This window comes from Rhipicephalus sanguineus, chromosome 2, assembly GCF_013339695.2.
Source record: "Rhipicephalus sanguineus isolate Rsan-2018 chromosome 2, BIME_Rsan_1.4, whole genome shotgun sequence".
In the NCBI taxonomy this organism is placed as follows: Eukaryota; Metazoa; Arthropoda; class Arachnida; order Ixodida; family Ixodidae; genus Rhipicephalus; species Rhipicephalus sanguineus.
Genome location: NC_051177.1, coordinates 94,009,859 through 94,031,970, shown reverse-complemented (window position 1 = coordinate 94,031,970; position 22,112 = coordinate 94,009,859). Strand labels below are relative to the sequence as shown.

Sequence of the window (22,112 nt, the reverse complement as noted above, 5' to 3'; positions counted from 1 at the left end):
TAAAGGAACCCTAATGCTATTATTCCTTTATTTTCTCTTTATTGTTAGAAAGAGCGAGCGAGAAAACCTTTCTGGTTTCACACTAACTTAACCTTAAGCACCTCACATGTGCTGGATTGGCTGAGAAAAAAAAATCTGTTGCTAGAGAAGCAAAAATAGTGCAATTAATTTACCGTTTACTGGCTAGTATTCGCAATTAGAAGCCGCGTGTGTCTAAATAAAGAGCGGAACTAGTGATAACTAGGAAAACAATTTCATTTCGCAGATTAAGTGATCCGAGTCTGCTTTGCATCGAAGCCACCTACTGACCCAGGTTCAGGGAAAAAGTTTACACTGAGAAGTTATTCGATAATGACGGAAGCGAATTTTTACGTTTGTGGCCGTTTCATTGGTCTTAAAGTAGAGACGTTATCGGTCGTATTTCCACGATCACGGGACGAAAAAAAAAACTAAGAAGAACAATCTTCCCGCCTATAAATGCTCCTACTTCCAGCACGCGTTGTTTGAGGCTGCAGAATAAGGCGAATCCATTACCGCGCGCGCAGTCGATGCCGATCACTTTCACTGACACCACGTTCTTCATCGCAGGCGAAAAGAAAAGCCCAGCGAGCCGAACAAGAGGCCAAGTTGATGGAGTTCAAGAAGAAACAAGAAGAGCAGAGAATCAAAGAAATGGTGCGTACGAGCTGGCTCACTCCTCAGTCGATGCCGCTTCCGGGCATTGCACTTCTGTACATTATGAAGGTGCCGCTGATTTGCACCGCACTTAGCCGTACCAAAAACTTATTAGAATGCCATCCACTTTCAATTTTCTAAGACTGATCTGTACACTTGAAAAGGCTAAAGAGGTAATGAAACGTGAAAAGACCCATTGTTTGTTGGTTTAGTGCTATATTTTGTTAATAAAACAAAAGTTTGAACTGCGCACTTGGAGTATGTATAGAGAAAGCCAGCGCTAAAGCATTAGAACTTCATGCTGCGAAAATAAGTGGCTTATGACACTGGCCATGCGGCAGTAAACGTGCCGAAAGTAAAGTAGAAGGCTGTCAGTGGCAGAAAAAAAATGCATGCCAGCGTCTTTGGATTAAAAAATGCCGCCACGCAAGCTGTCGAAATGAACAAAAAATAAATAAATAGAAAAGTACCGGTAGGTTTTTCACAAAGTGCTGTAAGTACGTTCAATTTCACTTGTAGTACAGAACAGTTCATTTTAATGCTAGTATTGGCTACCTTAAGCAAAGCGTGCCCCCCCCCCCCCCTCCTAACTGTATACGAGCAGTTTTCACGTAGTCCTATTGTGAATCATCATCGTTATCACTATCGTAATCACAGACATGTTGGTGAACGAAAACTACAATGCTTATCAATATTTCTTCGTTATCGCGAAGCTTCAAGCCACAACTCTGTTAAAAAAAAAAAAAGTTCGACAATACATGGCAAGTACATACAAACACCGAGCCGAATCGTAAAGGAAATCCTTCATGCGCACACTCGGGGTCTAAGAGGCACGGGGAAATAGTCGGCAAACACAGAAAGGTGACACCGCCCAGGGGATATCACTGACGGATCCTTCCATCGTCATGTTTAAGGAAAGAACCAACGTTGTACGGAACATCTGGGGATAAGTTCTTTTGTTTGGGACAAAAGAGACGAACTACATAAAGGGAACCAACGACTCCATCACACAAGAGCGTTCTTTTTTTTTCACCGTTCCCTGGCAGCGGTTTCTATTACTCTCGATATTTAATTACTTTTTCCTCCCACACAGCAGCGGTGACGCCGAGCTAGCGCCAAGGGTAGGGGAGCCCAGGTGTCGCGATTGCGGAGATGTTCTCAACGAGTAATCCTTCAAACTAATCTATGGAATCGGCACACAAAACAAAACAGAATGTCCCGGAACAAAAACGAGCTAAAGAAACGAGCAACAAACGGAAAGCCAAACGAAGGGGATCCACTTTCTTCCGCTGACAAAGATAGGCATCGAAAAAGTAATTCCCTTATTTCCTTCCTCTTTTTTTTTTCACTATTTTTCATCCGCTGCAACGACTCTTTCTATCTTGTCTTTCGAGTCCCAGGCGACTGACTAGACGCTCCAGCGGCGGTGAAACCGAGCTTTACCCGCTTGACGAGTCTGAGCACGCTGCTGTAATGATGATGACATCCCCCCCCCCCTTTTTTTTTCATTCTCTCCACACTATTACTCGGCGCGAGGGTTAAACTGACTAAAGACGTCGGTGCTCTCTTTGTGTGTGTACTTCGCCGCAAACCTCGAGCCAACACCAAGCGCGCGGCTGAATTAGTGATGATGATAATGATGAAGACGCGTGCCCTCCTTTTTCTTACCCCGCACGCTGTTCATTGCATTTTATAGGGTTTCGGGCACGGTCTCTTACGTACTTGCGTGCACCGCGCGTGTCTCGCAGGAGGAGAAGAAAGCGCGGGAAGCCGAGGCGAAGCGCAAGAGGCTGGAAGAGGCTGAGAAGAAGCGACAGGCCATGCTGGCTGCCAAGGAGAAGCGTGAGCAGGAGCCCGTCAAGCCCAACTTCGTCATCACCAAGCGTGAGGGTGAAGACATGGCCGGCTCGGCGCTGGGAAGCTCCGGATTTGACAAGGTTAGCCGCGCGCGAGTCTGAACCCGTCGCACACAGCGTGGCCGCACTTTTACTCAAGGGTCAATGCAGTGTCGCGTAACTGTTACCTCACTAGTTGGTCCACATGGGCGGGGCAGGCGAGCTCGCTGTACTGCGGGATAAGCATGGTGGCGAGAGTGGAAGAAACGAGCAGTCGAGTGCTTCTTTTCTGTAACGAGGATATGGGCTGCACGCGTGAGAGGCTCGCTGGAAGCTGACGCGTGATAGGTTGTAGCTTTGGAAGGCACGGGGTGCGTGCATTCTGTCGTAGCATATGCAACCAAAACGGAGGCAGAGATTATACGGGGGCAGAGGTTGTGCGATCAGGTTACGAAATATTAGCGGGTTGCAGGAATATTCGAGCGTCCTACACTTTCCTGATACAGAATCATCGGGCCTCTCGGAGGACGTGAAGAATTAAGTTTTGCGAAACTTTCAGTGTTGCTTTAACGTGGCGTGTTCGAGTATTTGGCTGTCGAAGGCAACTAGTTCGACAATTTTTTTCTCGAAACCTTATTGAACTTGGTCCGTGAAGTTAATGTTTTCTGTGGCATTTTATGACCGTTATGTAACACATCAAATCCATATCAAGAGCATTTGCAATGTACGCGTAAAGCGCATGACCATAAGGAACGTTTAGTGTATGTAAGAAGTGCTTTTGCAGGACGGAATACAGCAAAGTAGCTAGATGCGCAGCCACATTACTGCATACATCAGGGAACTGTTATGCGGTTGCGATTGAAGCTGATGTGTCGATTCTTCCCCGGCTTGTTATATTTATTGGTGTCATTACCCTTTTCAGTTTGCCAACATCATGTACGCTCGTGGCGAGATGGGTAAGACCAAGGAGCAGATGGAAGAGGACAAGAAGGCCATCTTGTCGTTCCGCATCAAGCCCTTGGAGATCGAAGGCCTGACCGTCGAGCAGCTGCGGGAGAAGGCCAAGCAGCTTTGGGAGAGGGTCGTCAGTCTCGAGTCCGAGAAGTACGATCTTGAGGAGCGCCAGAAGAGGCAGGACTACGATGTGAGCACCGTGCACTTTACCCCCTTCGCAGCTTCTTTACTGCATCATCGCATGGAAAGGCACACTTACTGGAAGCTAGGCATTTCACAGACAAGTTACTGCTTCCTGTGTGCGCAACCTACAACTTTCAAAACAGAGCAGGACATGTGCGAGCAGATTTATGGAGATGGAAGTGTCCAAACATCAGTGGCCGTACACGATTTGTTTGAGCCCAGAAACAGGGATACCTTCCTTCGTTAGGGCAACAGTTGTTACCTCTTACGCGACTTCGACTTGAATTTTCGACCACTTTTGACATTTTTATAAAAGTTACTCACTTGTAGGACTATATGATTTAGGGATGGTACTGAAGGTATGAATACGGCACATAATGCCAAAGTTGGCAAGAAATTGTTCAATATTCATGTGATTGAGGATTATTAAGAAGAAGCCGTCGTAGGTAATGTCGGTACCTTTGTAATATCTGTGCTTAAACTGAAAGTTTAGCCCAACTAAAGAGATAATATTACTTCTTGCTTCCCTGTACTGTTTAAAATAACTTGTAATAGTGAAGACAGTTACAAAGACTCTCCTAGATACACATGATTGTTGTCGCAATAAGATTTACTCACGCTAGAAGTTGTTAGAGTAGCATGTGTCAGATAAAGAACAATTAGGAACGTATACTTAGCGAAGGCGGCAGGCCGGCGGCAGGCACCGTGCACTTACGAACGAAGATCTTTGTGAGTACGCGCACAACACACGAAGTGACTAAACTTTCATTTGCTATTTACTCAATTGAATATCTTAGTCCCTATCGATACAACGCGTTCTCGTGAATAAAATTACAAAACAGAGCCAACCGCTTATGAAGATGAGGTGCAGGCCCTTTTGCAGCATAACTAAAAAAGTGAAGCGCGTGAATTCGATGAAACCTCGAGTGTTTAGCTGAGAAATGTAGGAACACTACAATTCACGCAATTTCAAAACCACTTGCTTACTTCTCTTCATGCAGCTGAAGGAACTGGCCGAGCGTCAGCGGCAAATCAACAGGAGCAGGGCGCTCAAGAAGGGTCTCGACCCCGAGTAAGTGCCTTGCAGCTCAGTTTGCTGTACAACACGACGAAAATAGCTTGAGTGCGCCAATATGCGATGGCTAAAGCTAAGCGAGAGCATTCTCCATACACGCATAAAAAACACACTTGCTGTAAGAGAACAGCATTCCAATAAAACGTTGCTGGGTTAGTTGGTGCCTGGCTAATGCGTAGAAATGCGGCGCAGCAAAATGGCGAAAGACAACAGATGTCTCTGGCCCCTCGTCTGCCTTTTAGTCGACTTTTGCCGCATCGAAATTACAGTAAATGAACACTTTGTCTGACCACCACAATAACATTATTCATTTGCTCTGTCGTGACAAAGACAACCATCACGGCACGCTAAGCGTTAAAAAATGATATCTGCACTTCCGAGCTCAGTGGCTACTGTTAACGTGACGCCGAGGATAACTACTCACTTACTGTATACGCTTCAGATCTGTGTGAGATGACCCTCTCCAGAGGATGAATTTCTTTTTCCGTGATCTTTGTTTCGAGGTGAAACGGGAAACCAGACAGGTGGTAGTGGGCGGGAATAGGCTCGCAAATAATCCCATTACTTCTGTTGAACGACTTGACAGAAGTTCAAAAGAGTGCTAGGCCAGGCTAGTTGGTAAGCGTTCATAGTAAATTTACAACGCGAAAAAACGAGAGACAGAAAAAGAAAACTGCGCTTGTCCTGTGTCGTTTTCTTCTTCTGTCTCTCGTTTTTTCGCCCTGTTAGTTTGCTATTGACAGAAGTCTTAATTCCAACGAACTAGAGCAGAGCGCACTAAAATTGGACGGCGCGTCCTCGTAGGTTCTCAAGTGAATTAGAATGTGTCATTAAGGAACAATTAGGGAGTTAAATTCTCAACAATTCTTTGTGTAATGAGAGTTCATGTCGCGATTACGGTTCCCGCAGTGATTTTATCGTTTCGAGGTAACAACATAAAGTTAACACGTAATTTGGCATCAGGGCTCACATTAGTACAACTCAGCCCATTCGAAGCCGGGATCCGAGTAGCAGCCGACTATGCGCTATACGTACATCATGCCCACGTACGTGCGTGTATTTCGATATATCTTAGAAATATCTTGTATTTGAAATACAAAACCAACTTCAATACCTTATGCACAACTTCATTTGCATTTCAGAGCTCTGCAGGGCAAGCACCCGGTAAGTTTTCAATGCTTCTTATTTTTGTAGATAGTAATAATATTCTTAAGAACGTAAGAAGCATCCTCAAAAGAAAATTAAACACCACAGCTTTGTCGCAGAAGTCACGCTTGGTATGAATACTTAAAAAAAAGCTAGTTACAAGCTTACTTTATCGTTATATCAAGTTCTATATGTACTGATATGCTGAGCTGTATGACGTTCCAGCTAAAACTTGGCAAAACAGACATCTATCGCGAACGCAACCCGCGCTAGGTTTCCAACTAGTATATATAGCAAACGCAGTATTTCTCAAGCCCCTTTCAGGCACAGTTTTGGTATATTCTCTCAAAAGCGCCAATAGATTCTTGTTTACAGATGAATGACGTTTGATAAAAGATTTTGGCTTCGAATACTGCCACATCGCTGTTGAGAAATAAAAATTACTCTTGCTTATTAAAAATTCAATATGGATGTCCGTACGTATTTGATTTAAGAAAAAGTAAAGCTGCTAATTTTGCACAGAAGGTATGAAAAGGACTGCTTTGCAGAAGGAAAAGAAAACTTTAAGACCATTTTCTTTCTTGAGAGTAAGAAAGTTGCAATATGTGTGAGAGATTTTCGCATTAGAAGGTTCGGCCATAATCAACTGAAGTGTTCATGAGCACTTGACTCAAAGAGTCAAAGTACACAGTAGGGCAAGGCAGGTAGCGGAAAACATGCAAGAAGATGTTCAACGATCGCCACTCCACATATACAGCGACCCGAAGTTGAAAAGAGCTCGGTCGCCGCTCCGTGAAAAAGTGACAGGCTTACGGTCCGTCGCATAGAGATTGACACGTTTAAATGTCGTGAGGCTTCGCTCGCAGTCGCTTATTTGCATGGGCAGAAGAACACGACTCGCAAAGACTGGCAATGGCCGGGAAATGCGGGGGTTACTTCAAAGGCACTGCGTGCCGAAAGAAACACTTCCTTTAACCGTGGCTGAAGTTTTATCGATAGAACGGACGTAACGTCAAAATGCTTATTTCAAATCATGCCAGTGTTACGATGTAGGAATATTAGAGCATGAGGTCTCAGAGCTCTGATAAAAAAAAACTGCAAAGAGGAGCTCCTGTGATTACATGAAAAGGCTAATTGTTCAAACACAGGAAAAGGACGGACATGTGCATAATATTAATAATAATTAATTTGATTCTGTATAAGCAAGTAAATACATATGTCAATAGTAATGCTAACTAATGAAAAGAGCAATGTGTGGAAGTAGTGGACCAAATAAAAAGAACGTGAACAAGCAGAATAAGAACGAATATTAATAAGAGCATTCAAACTCACCTAAAATGTGCAATAAGAGATGTGACCTGACTCATTCCCAATAATATCAATTTCCTAGAAAAACAGGAAAAAAATATTCAGTGATGTGACGTGTAAACATTTTTTCAGAAAATTTGAGTGAATCGGTTAATTCCCGAATAAAAAGTTTATTTAAATGAAAGTGTAAGTAGGGAAATTTGACGTCGATGATGTAAAGGGCATTTACTGAAATGCGCGAACGGTAGCCCAAGATCCAGGTGTCGAGCAAGTACGAGCGGAGACTGGACAGACGGTCCTTCGAGGACAAGCGGGAGCTGTACGATGGTGTGAGTAGAGCTACGTGGACCATTGCCTCGCTCACCATGTCGTCTTTTCTCTCTTCTTTCTCTCTCTCTCCTTCTCCTCCTTTCTCTCTCTCTCTCTTTCTCTGTCCTCGACTCCCCCGCCATCCCACGTGTACTCCCGTCAACGTTCGCACAATGTTGCGATGTGTGCTGTCGCCTGTGCCCGTCTCCGTGCTCGCTGCCCCGTCGTGTGGTGGCAACAGCCCAAGATTCAGGTGGCCAGCAAGTACGAGCGTAGGACGGATCGCCGCACCTTCACCGACAAGCGTGAACTCTTCTCTGGCGTACGTTCGATTCTATAAGAAGGGACGCGCACTTCTTGACCCCTTCGCTTCACACTAGCCGCGACCCCAGTAACAAACGGACATTTATTGCCATCCATTTGAAAATTAACACTGGAAAACGAGAAGCTGCATTTCTACTTCGTGCCTGTTAAGGCCATGAAAAAAAATTTCATTTGAGCCGAATGGCCGCAGACGACTAACAGTACTGGCCATGGCGTTCGCGTCATTTAAGTAGAATCAATATCAGTGAAATAGTGGGAAACAATACTGGGAAGCTATGCCTATGTTGCATGACTGTCATGAAGTCGTGCTTTTGACAGTCACCACTGCTCAACAGCTTCCTCAAAGAAACCTTCGTTGAAAGTGTAAAACATTAAGAGCAGCCAGATCTGACGTCTGTCATCATGGCAGCAAGCATTATTGGAACAACTTTCGAGTCACAACACGATCGAGAAATTTGACTGAACAAAAATGAAGACTACGTTAAGCACGAGGCATGCAGGTGGCATGTAACCTTTCTCATGCAGACGGAAATTCGACATGAATGAAATACTTTTGCGTATCTAAAGCGAGTATCGGTTGTCGAAGAGCCTTCAAAACCTCGAAAAAAGGCAGTTGCCTGCAGCTTCTCTTTGCCGTAAATTTTAACTCATCCAGAACCTTCTAAACTGTACCGAACCAGACTTAAACCATAGCGCATAAATGACTCAAGGCTAACCACTGCACAGTCTTAAGAGAGACTTCCTAGAGATTAACAGCTTCACGTGCTTGAACTTGCCGGAGGATTTACAAGCCTTACTAAAAAATACTCATACATGACACCTGAAGACGATGAGGCCTTGTGCGTATCCTAGAGATGAAATGTCATTAGCAAAAATTTTATCCGACCCGCCGAGGTGGTCCAGTGGTTATGGTGCTCGACTGCTGGGCGGAATGTCGCGGGATCGAACCTCTGCCGCACTGGCCGCATTTCGATGGAGGCAAAATGCTTGAGGCCCGTGTACTTAGATACAGCCGCACGTTTAACAATACCAGATGGTCAAAATTTCCGCAGCCCTCCACTATGGCGTACCTCACAGTCATATTGTGGTTTTGGCACGTAAAACCCCGACAATTATTAGTATTTACATTTTTTTTCTCTGATGATTCTTTGCCCTTGATGAATAGAGATGTACCTACGTGTCGATATCACAGAGAAAGAAAGTTGCCAAAATGAAATAACGCACTTAGAACCAAACAAAAGAAAAGTTCAATTTTGCTAACTTTCATAAGCCTGGCTTCAAAACCGAGTAGGAATCTCGGCCTATCAGTGCGGCTTATAGTAAAAAAAAATGTCAACAAAAAGAAATAGACGACCCAAAAGATATCACAGCAAAGAACGTCGCTTAATTTGTGTTTCACTTAAAATGATAACAACAAACAACTGCATGAAAGAATGTGCGCATGGCTGTGAACTACACATTGCTTGCTGCAAAACCCCTCGGCCGCGTTGCATGTTTTGCTGGCAGTCGAGCTTCAAGCCACGTTTATTTGAATATTTCTCCTCCCTTGCATGATTTTATTGTGTTTTATGTGAAAGTTCTCGTTCTTCCTTTCTTCAACTGGCACGAATGCCGATGCTTCTCTGTGTTTTGCTATATGACGCGAAGCATTTGTTTTTTTCGGATGATTTAGCAACGTGAACTATCACGTTTAAAATGGAAAAATCGGACATATTCATAGTATGCAGTACTTGTACCTATGTAGCTGTATGTATGTACACAATGCAGTTTGTAGCGTACGTAACGTTCGCGTTTATGACTCGAAAGAAATAACGATATAGATTTTAAGAAGTTCTTCGAATGCATCTCCGTCACCGAAGTATAGTCTGAATGCTCAGTTTTGTAGTAATTCGCTTAATACAGGAATATATATAGCTTAGCGATAATTTTTTAGAAAGAGTGTTAAGGTGCAAAGCGTTAAAAGAATGTACCATAACTGCAGTCTCGTCAAATTCACCGTAGTGGAATCAGTTCGTATATAGCGAACGTTAATGTCGTAGGTAAGGGTAAGTGCCGCCATGTTACGCGAGTATCAGGGAACTTTCGTTACACTGAGTTTCAGTAATGTTCTCTTTAATGCGCTTTTTTTTTCACGCTGACAGCGTCAGCGTGCTAAAGTTGCTGCAATAGAAAAAGTTGAATAATATATTGATAGGCGGCTAACACATTTGATGAAGACCGTTCTCATTACTTTTTGTTCAGCAAAGCCATCGTCGAAGCCGATACTGCAGATAAATCAACCCACTCGAAAGAAACTAAGATGTGTTCCGTCAAGAAATTCTGCGTGTCAGTGAGCTCAGTGAAAAAGAACAGATGGTGTGCGCGTCATTAGACATTTACTAGTTCATCATGTGTAAAAAAAATCACGATGTGGCACACATCACTAGCAAAGGCGGCTGAACAAGGAGGAGACGCAAAAAGAAGTTTTGTAAATTTGGGCACATTCCATGTATTCGAATTGTTTGGTGTAATGTGATCTTTGGCGTTCTCCCATACCACATCGTAGGGCTTGGAGGCCATGATTGACGCCGAGTCAGAGAAGCAGTGGGAAGAGAAGATGATGAGCTTCAAGGAGTCCGGTCGTGGCGGTCTGCCCAAGTGGGACCCTGAGAACCCGAAGAACAAGCAGGTACGTTCGACAAACGCGATCTCCGATGTATCATTCTTCTTGACAAAGACACTATTTTACGGCCGAGTCGTACAACGACATCAAACATACATTTAAACCAGACGCCCTTCTTCATTACGAGCGTCATAATCCGGTTTGAACACAATTACACAATGGAAAAAGAAAAAAAAAAAAAACACCAGGCCTGCGCGGAACATGCAGCGCAGTCACAGCGAAAGCTAGAAGAGTGGCCCTTCCGTAGAGCCCGTTGTAAGCTCTCTTGAGGCAACTAATACAGGTACACTTGCAAGGTACCCACTACGCCATAAATCATCATAATTTTTGTGAAGTAGGGGAATAAGCTTCCCCGCTGTGCTTGTGAAGTAGGGAAGCATCCACTATGCTATTATTCGTCATTCGGCGAAGAAGCGTGGTACCCGCTACAGATCTGTAAGGAATTATGTGCACTTTGTTGATGCTGTGGCTGATGACGTTGAAGAAGTATGCCTGAGCCCTTTGTAATGGTTTGGAAGCATTAAACGAACCTACTCCTTCAAATGAATGTCTGGTAAAGGCAGTCGCACGTCGGCATTCGTGTGCCCTGGACCTGGTGTAGTCCTTAGGTTAACTTTGTGTATTGTCTCACTGCCGAAGCGGATCTATTGCTAGCGTGTAGAAGTTCCTTGAGAAGAATGTATTAATTGCAGCACATGCAAGAGCACGCTTACGTATCCCGATTAGGAAACTAAATCTCGGCAAATTACGAAAAACGTTACTAAGAGGTGGCGCCGTCCTATTTTTCGGAACGCCGAGTTGAAGGAAGTTTCGTAATACGAAGGTCAAGCACCTGTCGCTCTTTGTAAGCGCAAGCACAGAGAGAGAGGTTTGTAAGGGTCGAATGTTACACAAATCGGGGTAAACAGCCTTCGACCGGTTGACCGTCGTTCCGATTAGTGTACCTATCTTTGTCAAAGTCGGCCTCATTGGCGTATTAGATTTAGCGGGTTAGCAGAATACGTGACGTCACGTGGGTGTTGTCGCTGTCGCTGGTGGCCTTGCCTCTTTATCCCTCTTAAAACATCGTCTATCCCATAATATGTCTCCATCTCTCGGCCCTATTCTTGACAGAGGGTACAGACGAAAGTATTCTATGTCTGAAGTGAGGTTCGATATTTCGACGAGCCCAGTAGGTCCCGTTCCTATCCAAAGCAAAATGGCACTTGATTAAAACCAAGCGTTATCGACACAGCTTCAAGTTCTAGGGCGGGAAGTGCAGATTATTTAGTTGAGCGCAATACTAGCATTCAGGGTATAAATTTCCTGTTCGAATGTCTTGATCAAACCACGCAACGAATGACACCATTGCACAGCCTGTGGGTTTTCTTAACATCGCGTATTCGCGCATTTCTCTCACTGCCAAGGCTTAAAAGGTTGGAGGGAAGATTCGCATTGCATTTCGAAAGATAAGTTAATTTTGTAACAAAGATCGGCAATCAACTAGTTCCGGTCCGTTCTTGCTACTGTCTGTTACGCAGTAGAGGCGCATACTTGAATATTTTATAGCAAAACCCTACTCTCTGTCGTCAGTTTTACCATGTTCGCACACGAAACGAAGGCTTTTGAATAGGAATGGCCTCTTTCTTCCTACAGTATTGTATGCGGAGCTAATCAAGGTTGAACTATTGATTCATAATGCAACAGCATTTCGCGCAGCACTTGCCGAACAGCCGTGGGAGCGTGAAACAATTACTACAGGATGCTCGTTAGGCTAATTAGCCGCATTTATCATGGTGTGGAGTGCGTAACGAAACTAAACTTTTCTATCGCGCACGCCTACTGTATGAAAACAGGCACGCAAGACAGTACCGAACAACAGCGGCAGGAATACATTGATAACGTATACGTAGCAGTTAGTGGCAGCACAAACAGGATAGGTACTGTAAATAACGAAACACACGAAGCGAGCAACTATTTACAACGAAGTTGACGAGGCCGCAGACGTACGTTGACTGGACAATCATATTATATAGGAATGATTTGTAGGGCGACAGGGAGAAATATACAAAAGCAGTGTTCCTTTCGTGTTGTGCTTACGTAGCCGCGTTACGATGAACCCCATTCCAAGGGCAACTGAGGATGCATTTCATCTAAGCAAAAGAAAGAAAGAAAGAAAGAAAGAAAGAAAGAAAGAAAGAAAGAAAGAAAGAAAGAAAGAAAGAAAGAAAGAAAGAAAGAAAGAAAGAAAGAAAGAAAGAAAGAAAGAAAGAAAGAAAGAAAGAAAGAAAGAAAGAAAGAAAGAAAGAAAGAAAGGCAAACATCACAAAGGAATACCAGAGGTCGCTACACCCCAGTACATAGTTTTCTGCCCTCTAATTTCTGAGAAACGAGACAATTTTCGCTTAGAAACGTGATGTTTAAATAAGACCCACTTTTTGTTTGGAGACCGGTGATATATTGCTTAATTCATATCGCAGAGTTACAAGCCATATCCTCTTTGTATATAGCTTAGCAGCTGACGTGTAGAGCTGCTAAACTCGAGGGTGTGAGTTGGATTCCAGTCAACAAAGGGTGCATTTTGATGGAAGCAAAACTGGAAAAGCGCCTGTTTACTTAGATTTCAATGCACGTTAAAGAACCCTGGGTGGGGAGTAAAAATTACTCAGGAATACCCCTCTACGGGTGCCTCACTGGTGGCGTTGCGGTTTTCGCAAGCAAAACTCGATAATTCATTTTCAGTTAAATTGTGTATCTTTTATTTTGGTTCGATAAACACGGCGAAATGTTAAGACATGCATCCGTTCTTCTTATCGCAGGTGAGCCGCAGCCGCCGCGTGGAGGAAGAGGACGACGACGAGGAGTTGGAGCCCGTGTTCGAGCCACCCAAGCCCATCGAACCGCCCAAGCCCGCGCCCCCGGCACCCAAGCCCGCCCCTCCGCCGCAGCAGGAAGAAGAAGAGGAAGAGGAGGAGGAAGAAGAGGAGGAAGAAGAAGACGAGGAAGAAGAGGAGGAGGAAGAGGAAGAGGAGGAGGAGGAAGAGGAGGAAGAATAGACCTTCCTCTAAACCAAAGGTATATACCGACGAGTTTACATTCTTGTAGACCTCGCGCGTTGTTCGTTCGTGCAATACGCGTAGGTATCTATGGGGAAATGGGCGGTACAATCATCTTAACGCTTTGCATCCCAGTGTCCACATAGGTGGACAAAACATATTGGCGAAGTGGGATGAAGCTAGCCGACGCCATGCCTTAAAATCCACTCGAAATTGTGACATCACTACATGCTGGAGTATTGCCCCTATTTCAAGTCGGTTTCAAGTCGCCAATATGTTTTGTCCCCATATGCTAACGCTGGAATACAAAGGATGATTGTGACATTACGTTAAAGTGGAGTTGGGCGAAAAATAAATGAAATTTAAATTAAAAAAATATATCTGTGCCCTGCCTGCCAAAATCGATAAATTAGATAAAAAAATTTACTAAAATTTTGATTAAAAAAAAGAAAATAAAAAAAGTTTGACTCCATCACCAAGCGAAACCACCTCCAAGGGAAATATTCTCTAGGTTACATACTACGGTTTCGTGACGGTCGGCCTTATCGATGTGGCAGTCAGCCTTACTGTTGCCCAGTTTTCTATATGCGGGTACTAATAAACTACGAAAAAGTGAGGCTGCCAACAGTGTGTTTTTACAATCAAGCGTATCAACAGGACGGTTTACGCTGTTATCTATGAGTTTGTTGTATGTTCAACGGTACACTAAAATTGTAAAAATCTGGCCTTGATAAATCGTTTTCATTCTACCAAAATATTTAGATGTGACGTTCGCTTGGCTCTACGTACGCCTTATCGGAGTGCAGACAGTCCGGACTGTGAGGAACGCGATATCCACGCGACAACAAAAACACGTCTTCTGCGTCTCCCAGCAGCGACATGCTGTGCAGTGACGGATAGTTGACGGCATATTTGTCGGAACGTTCTACTGGGACCTTGGTTAGACCCTTGTCGTTGGTGCGATGTTTTAAACGCTATAAACAAGTTCTTGGACAAGAGCCGTCTAGATTTGAGACTCTGTGTCTTCGGCTGTCTAAGTTTATTCACCGCACTCATCTTCATCCTTGTACTGTACCCAATCTCACTCTCCCTCCTAACAACCATTATATCTACCCTACACTGAGTAGCAGGTCAGAACATTAACTCAGACCAACCACTAAGCTTTTACACCATAATAAATCTCTCTCTCTTCCTACTTTCCCTTCATTTTTAAAAATTGATACTCCCTGTGTTTTGTCGTTTGGCTATAATGTGTCTCCTCTCAACTTTTTTTTATCATTGCGTTATAGACTTGCCCTTAAGTCAGAATACTTTGTGCGTATATATATGTGTAACACTTGTGCCGTAAGGCCGGTGTGTATAAAGTGAAGCAGGTGTCTTGTGTAATCTGTTATCATGTATCCAGCGCTCATAGCTAGCCGCGTCACAGTAGCAGAGGCCTGCTTGCAGTAGTAGAGTCGAGCGTTGCGATAGCAACCGTTGACATGTCCGTATAGCATGGCATGCATCTGCTTGCAACACTAAAACAGAGCCGTACGGGCAGGTACGGCTCTGTGGTAAATGCGATCTGTTTACTGAAATTGTGGTGCAGCAGACAAGGCATGACGGATGCAACATGTATCTTGCTGCGGCAAAATTTCGGTAAATAACCTCGAACCAAACAGCCCTGCAGCGTTTAATATTCATCTCTACAAAAACTTCTTCCCCTGTTTCACATTCCTAATTTTCTTTTGAACTACCCAATCTAGGCCAACCCCTAGCGTGTATATGTGGCCATTAAGCCACAAGTAAGGGGGGATAAAGCGCTCTCATCTCGCTGCAGTAGCTGAGAGACAGCTTAAGGATGAAGGAGACGTTCCAGCTTAAGGAGTAAGCCTACCGTCCAGAATGGGCTCGGGGCCCACAACGGTCTGCCGCTGCATTACAACGAGCGCGGAATGCAAAGACTTCGTGGCACTTAGATTCAACCGCGCATTAAGAAACCGACCCGGTCTCTAAAATTAAAGCATCGTATATCTTACGACTGCCCGGCACATCTCGTACAGCGCAGACGTTGAGATGTTAAACCACATTCATCAATCAGTGCATATTACTAGCTTTATAAGCATACAAATGCATAAAAAACGGTAAAAAAAGGGAGAAGGTGAAAGGGCACCGGTAAGAAAATGGCCGAAAAAGGTATTCAGGAAGCAGGACGAAGCGATTGTGGCGAAGTCTTCTGGGGATTTGATGAACTCTAATGTGCTAGGCAGCAGCCGAGCTTGCGCGACAGTTTCATAAAAAAAAAAGAAGTGAAGGAAGGAAGGGAATACCAAAGGGAGAAGGCAGGTAGGTTAACCAGACAGCAGTGCGGTTGGCTACCCTACGTCGGGGGAAAGGGAAGGGGAGTGGAAAGATGGGAGAGACAGAGAGAGGGGGGGAGCGAAAAAAAAAAGGAAATGCACAAAAGTGCTTTAACTGCCTTGTGGGCCGACGATCGATGAAAGAAGGTAAATCTGGGAACCGCCTTCGGGGTCATTGCGTCAATGGCTACGCGCTTACATTGTTTTTTTGCCCGTTTGATTCAACAGTGTTTCTTGATGCTCTGAATCTAGATTAAGAATACCAGAGTTAAAATGTTATGAAATCATCCCATGCCACCTAACGAACATATCGCACAAAAGGAGGATTGCGCAGCGCTGCCAAACCGAATGTGCGCGCCCGTCAATGGCGATGACTGGATGGCGCGCACTATATTATAGCTATTGCTTGGACCACGTGCTCCGCTGTACGCGTTTCATTTGACGGCACGTGTGAAAAAAAAAAAAAGGTGTAGGCGATGAGAAACACCTTCGCTATCACCACCTCCCTAACAAGCCAGTCTAATGTAAAATCAACAGAGTTTTAATCAACTTCCGATGCGACGACCGCATATACCGGCATTCTAGCTCAGTCTTACTGAAACCTTGTATTCTTGCGTTCTGTGTTTCATATTTGTATATTTCTTTGTGCCACAATGGCTTCGCCACGTATTAACCCAGAAACAAGTTACCACGCATTGTCTGCTCCGAAAGTGGCCTGTCGACATAACAGACCTAATGTAATCGTGAGCGTTTGCCTGTGTGCGGTGTAACGAGGATTGATGCACAGAACATGTTTAATTAAATAGTACAAAGAGTTTACCGCATCCTAAATTAGGCCAGCTTTTCTTCTTCTGCGCTTACACTAGAACTGAGCGAAACGGTTAACGGTCTAACCAGAAGACCTTTTTTTTTTCTAGTGAACGTTAAGTGTCAAAGAGAAAAATTGTAAAAGCTTTCGACGCCACCCTAAATCCATAACGCTGGAAGAATAAACCAGTCAATAAGACGACGTGGACAGGAGAGAAGTGGCGCACACAACTCCTGTGTTCATCGTCTTTTTGACTGGTTTATTCTTCCAGCGTTATGTACCAAGTGACCCAGCCTTCGACCTTACCTACATCCATACTTTAGCTAAATGCGACACTTCCCGGGAACACAACTTGCAAACTTACAAAGGCTACTGTGACACTTAAAAGTTAGATGAGTGTACATCCGCGGGCGCGAAATCGAGCTTTTAACTAGTTCCACGCTTTCATTCACAACCAGGGAAGTTACGCAAACGTTTAATGCAGAAGAAACAAGAGTTTGTGAAAGAATACTCAGTGTTCCAGCGCCGAATCATGCTTGATTGCTGTATTATTCACTGAACAGTAACAGACGGTCCGAAGCCATACCCATGTGGCAAAAATTGGTGTTTCCTCAAGCAGGACCACGGTATTACGCAGTAATCTCTGCGATGAGTTATCGCGTCGCTAAGCGCCGTGTTTCCGACCATCAAGCGGCACATATTACCTACCTCCATACCACTTTGGTTATACAAGACAAACCGCGATAATCATATAGTTTCATAATAGTACTCTAGAGGGAAATCTGGCGCTAGTGTCTATGGGAGCTTCGACGCATAGCGCTTCACGTAGCGTGGGAATGATAGGTAGTATATGGGTTTGCCTAAGCTATGTTCTTTCGACTCCGTGATGCTCCGTGTGGCCTACAGCCGCTTTGTCGCAAGACGAAGTTCAGCAAAAAATCAGCAGTTCCACTTCACCGCCTCGACTCTTTAAGGCTGTCTAATTCGAAGCTGCTCACGAGGTTCACAACTAGTCATCTTTCAAACCCGAAACAAAAGCCAAAACACAATAACAAACAAAGCCATAAGTGCCTTCGAAGCCGCAAGCACGAAAACTAGGCAAATCCATGTACTACCTAACATTCCCGTGGTGGCCGAAGGATCGCAGCACCAGAGTTACCTCTAGTAAACATTGTAGAAAAATCTATGGAGCGGCATTTTAATATGGCTCTGGCGTGTCACAACATTCCGGCAACGATATAGACTAATGCAGCGAGCTCCGATGTTTTTCTTAAATACGGAGGAAACAGCTTTTGATGTTCTCGAGATTATGATTCTCATCTAGCTCATGTAAACAAATTAAGACGCGTAATCATAACGTGATAGACATAGGTACTACGTCAAGCCCTCACATTCAACTAGCGCAAAGCTTATACACACACTAAGGGAAAACTTAGCAGGCTCGTAACGTTCAACCTAACAAGCTCAGCTTGAAAATCAAGATAGGGTAATAACTCTCATCGTTACACGTGCCGATGAGTTGACGTAGAGAGGAGCACAAACACGAAACAAGAGGCTAAATACCCTCCTTTAAGCAAAAATATACATATAAAACAGCAGCGCGGCTCCGTTGTTCATCGGGTTTTACGAAACTTACCATACCCGTACGTCGTAAGTAAGAAAGGGATCGAATGAGAGTCTCGCGTTTCTAGGCCGTATATCTGCATTATTTTGTTCTTTTTTTTTTGAATAGGACGACCAGGAATTTTATTACCCCTTAAAAAACTCTCACTTCCGACAAAGGCAAAAAAAATTAGCTCCTTCGAAGGGGAGGATTTAATTATGCCACTCGTCCCGGGCTACTTGATGCCTGCCAGGGGTTCGGGGGGTTAAATATATATATCGTGGGCGCTGGCTGGGCACGGCCATAAAGCCTAATGAACGTTGAACAGGTCCCTGTCAAAACTTTTAAACGCGCTCACTTGAGCTTGCCTCGAAATGTGGAGCGATAGCGGGTAGTTCAAGCTAATTGAACAACCTTCGCTCGACGTAGGAGGCGTACAAGCATAACAAGGTAGAACCAAAAAAAAAAAAGGAAAGAGGAACAAAAAACGCTGAGGTGACAGGAGCAGCAAAAGTGGCCTGTAGGCTCACTCTTCAGGCGAGTTTTCTAATTACCTCCGGCGTCGCACATCTTCAAGCAAGCTCTTTTTTTTCCCCTAAAACAAAGTTCGCAGTTGCCTTCTAGCATTGACTTCATTGGCCCTGAAATTATGTTTTGATAGAGTAACATTGGCGCTGAAAAGCCACTACGTGTGACCTGCGGTCACATTAGGGCCATCAAGTGGAGGGTGTCCAACGTGCGATTTATTACTAATATTTTTCGCGTGGAAAGGTCGTAGGCACGGAGAAAAAAAAGTAAAACTGCGAGAAAACTTGAAGCTGTCGAAACGTGGGCTTAATATAAATACGGATACAACTGCCGAAAGACGCAGTATGTAAATGAACGCGACATTAGGTTGGGTTTTGGGGACTAAGAGTACCCGTCGATTGCTTTACATCTTCTCAGAAAAAGTGGATGAAGCTCAAGGGAGGGAGTCAAGGATGCGAGCGTATTGCATGGTTGTGAGCATCGGTCCAATATTATTGTGAAGACAGACCCGGAGCATCGTTATTATTCGATACATTTTTCATGAGCAGAGTAAGAACTAATGCTTTTGAATGTCAGGACACCTACGCCAAATCCTTCGATATTGTAACTTCGACCGAATGTACGTATGACGTATGGCAGTATATATGAAAGTGTATTGACAAATACATACAAAAGAGTGGAGCTACGTAAGCCTATTTCCAGCACTTCTTGAGTGCAGACATGTCCTGAAGGCTTAGATTAGGAACCGCCTGTCTGGTGATATGGCGAACGATTGTGAAAACTGATCGGAGCTTAGGAGATCAGTAAGTCATTCCTATAAGCGGTACAGTACTTTGGCGAATCTATAAATTGCATTTTACTGCTGCTACCCTTCAACCCACGCAACAAAGCTGACCTCTACCGTGCGTTTGATTAGGGTTGCTTGCTATTGGCCACACGACTTCAATATGTCTGGCACAGAGACTTGAACCGCCTCTTACGAAGTGTTTTAGCCTGATGTATTGTACTACAGGAGCATCCTAATTTCTGATTGGCTCATTCCTCCGTGTATTCATAAAGCTTGACTATACTTAATATGTAATTATAAGTTCCGAATTTACAGGGAGCCGAATAATGTCCATTGAATGCGCTAATGAATAATGCGCCGAATAACGCAGCAAGTGACCTATTTCACGGCGCCGATTGCTGAGTCCAACGAGATATTTATGGTACTATATCCACAAATAATGCACGCAGATTTTCTAGAGATTACGAATGTATCCGTTAAGTGGCTGTTTGACTCACTGACTCACGTTAATTTTCTATTTTTGTCTCTTTTTTACCAGAGCTCCTGCCTTACCCAAGACATCGCCACGGCCATCGACGAAACCTCTTATTTAAATACAAGCGGCAAAGTTGAAACTATTATAAAAATAATAAAAAAAATGTGGAGTGCTACGCCCAACCGTGGAAGCATGTAGACGATATCACGACGACTTTCCGAACACTCCACTACCAAATAATAAAGTTGCCACATATCTGCATTTTAAATGAATAAGTACCCCAGTTACGTGACCCCCACCGAGCACGATGAACGAATGCTCGCACTGTACTGGCACCCCAATTTTTTTCTTTCGCTTGTTTTTTAGAGAAAACAACTCCACTGCGACGTTTTCTTTGTTTTTTTTTCTTACTACTACTCTGAATGTTTCGAGCTGCCCATCTTTCTGGTGTTAAAGATTGAAGGCATGCTTCGTTATTTCTGTTTCAACATACACATGTTGTTCACGTTTGTTCAAAGATGGATTACAATAAAAAAAAGGAAGAAAGAGAAGCGAACTCACTTCATATATAGAGTTTGTTTTGTTCAAAGATTGCAAGTTACCAACACTTTTTCAAGAAGGGTCCTGTCCTTGGCAGATATCAGAATTGGGGGTGGATGAGCTGATAAAGGAAATGTTATTTGCAGAACAAATCGTTAGGCAAAGTTGGTTGATGAGATTGACCAATGAGATTGATCAGTATTAACTTATAAAAGTAGACACAATAAAAAATATTACTACGTGTTACTAAGTTCCATCCCTCTGTCTCTCGTCCGCTTAGACACTTTGAACAGTTTCCGAATATTCGTTCTCAAAACGCGCAGCTTTCGTTTACTACCGAGTGACGCTTCATGTAACGAAGTGTGTTTCATATCGGGCTATTCAGACGACTATCTCTCAAAGCTTTGTGTCAGCACTGATAATATGTGTTATCCTTTGATTACAGCGGAGCTTAGAAATTCAGAAGTTCCATATTTCGCTCAAACAGGGGTGAATAAACGTTGCTGCAATAACGCCCAGCAATCATTGCTGGGCTGTTTAGGCAGCTGGACGTATCGGCGATGCATTTTATAAGAGCCGTCTCTCTTTCGGACATGCATGGCCGCCTTATTACAATAAATCTTGGCAGCAGACAGAGTCCACGCCAAGGGCACCTCATTTATAGAAAAATCAAATCTTGGCAGCTTCGCACAAGTGACGCAAAGCCTGAAGGACGAGCGCTGATTGGTGGCCTTTCCGGTTTCTCTCTCTTTTTTCTTCCTTTCTTCTCTCTGTTTCTTGTATATCTTTTTTTTGTATCCGTTTCTTTCTATTTCTTTTTCTTTCTCTCTATTCCAATCTTCATTCTTCTTTCTGCCCTTTCTTTCTCTCTCTCTCTCTCTCTGGTTCTTTCTCCCTCTTTCTTTATTTCTCTCCTTCTTTGTCTTTGTTGTGTATGTTTCTTCCTACATCTTTCCAGCTATTTATGTCTACATTCCCTTTATTTCTCTCTATTATTCTCTTTCATTCTTTTTCTTTCTCTCTCTCTCTTTCACTCTGTCTCTCTTTCACGTGTTTCACGTGCTCCACTTCGCCGAGCAGGAGGAGGAGGAGAAGGAGAGAAAGGAAAGGCAGGGATGTTAACCAGTCTAGAAGGACCGGTATGCTACCCTACACTGGCGGAAGGGATGGGGGAGATATAAAGATAGAGAGAGAGAGGGATAGGAGGAGAGCACGCACGCACAAAAAGTCACACACATCTCACAGTCATGCTATAACGTCGTTAGTCTATAACCGCCGGTGCAGGTCTGATGCCTTCAAGAAGTTGAGCACTGCCTTCGTCGCCTTCCCCCGCGATGACCAAGTTTTCGTTTAACGCTCGCACCTGCTGTACTCGGTAGTGGGGCTTCTCCAATTCGTGAGGCGCATACCCACCTGTGGAGTTTTTAACGCGATAGCGTTAGAGAAGCAAGGTGTGAGTACGGGCTAGTTCGTATTCCATTTCAAAATTGCGGTTACAGCGCAGGGGAAGACACGAGACAGGG

At 44.0% G+C, this 22,112-nt stretch overlaps 1 protein-coding gene across 2 annotated transcripts in view; it reads left to right on the top strand.

Annotated features, from left to right (window-relative positions):
- Positions 1-20,308, top strand: part of LOC119383407 (troponin T, skeletal muscle) — a 31,471-nt gene extending 11,163 nt beyond the window's left edge. Inside the window, exons 4-12 of one of the 2 annotated variants that reach the window (XM_037651518.2) lie at positions 589-675; positions 2,424-2,612; positions 3,433-3,654; positions 4,649-4,719; positions 5,865-5,886; positions 7,425-7,505; positions 10,355-10,477; positions 13,270-13,525; positions 20,113-20,308. In XM_037651518.2, the coding sequence (XP_037507446.1) occupies positions 589-675; positions 2,424-2,612; positions 3,433-3,654; positions 4,649-4,719; positions 5,865-5,886; positions 7,425-7,505; positions 10,355-10,477; positions 13,270-13,506 (1,032 nt within the window). In that variant the 3' untranslated portion in view covers positions 13,507-13,525; positions 20,113-20,308. Of the gene's footprint in view, positions 1-588; positions 676-2,423; positions 2,613-3,432; positions 3,655-4,648; positions 4,720-5,864; positions 5,887-7,424; positions 7,506-7,726; positions 7,808-10,354; positions 10,478-13,269; positions 13,526-20,112 lie in introns of both variants that reach the window. The other variant, XM_037651517.2, reaches the window with a different exon arrangement.
- The last annotated feature ends 1,804 nt before the right edge of the window (positions 20,309-22,112 follow it).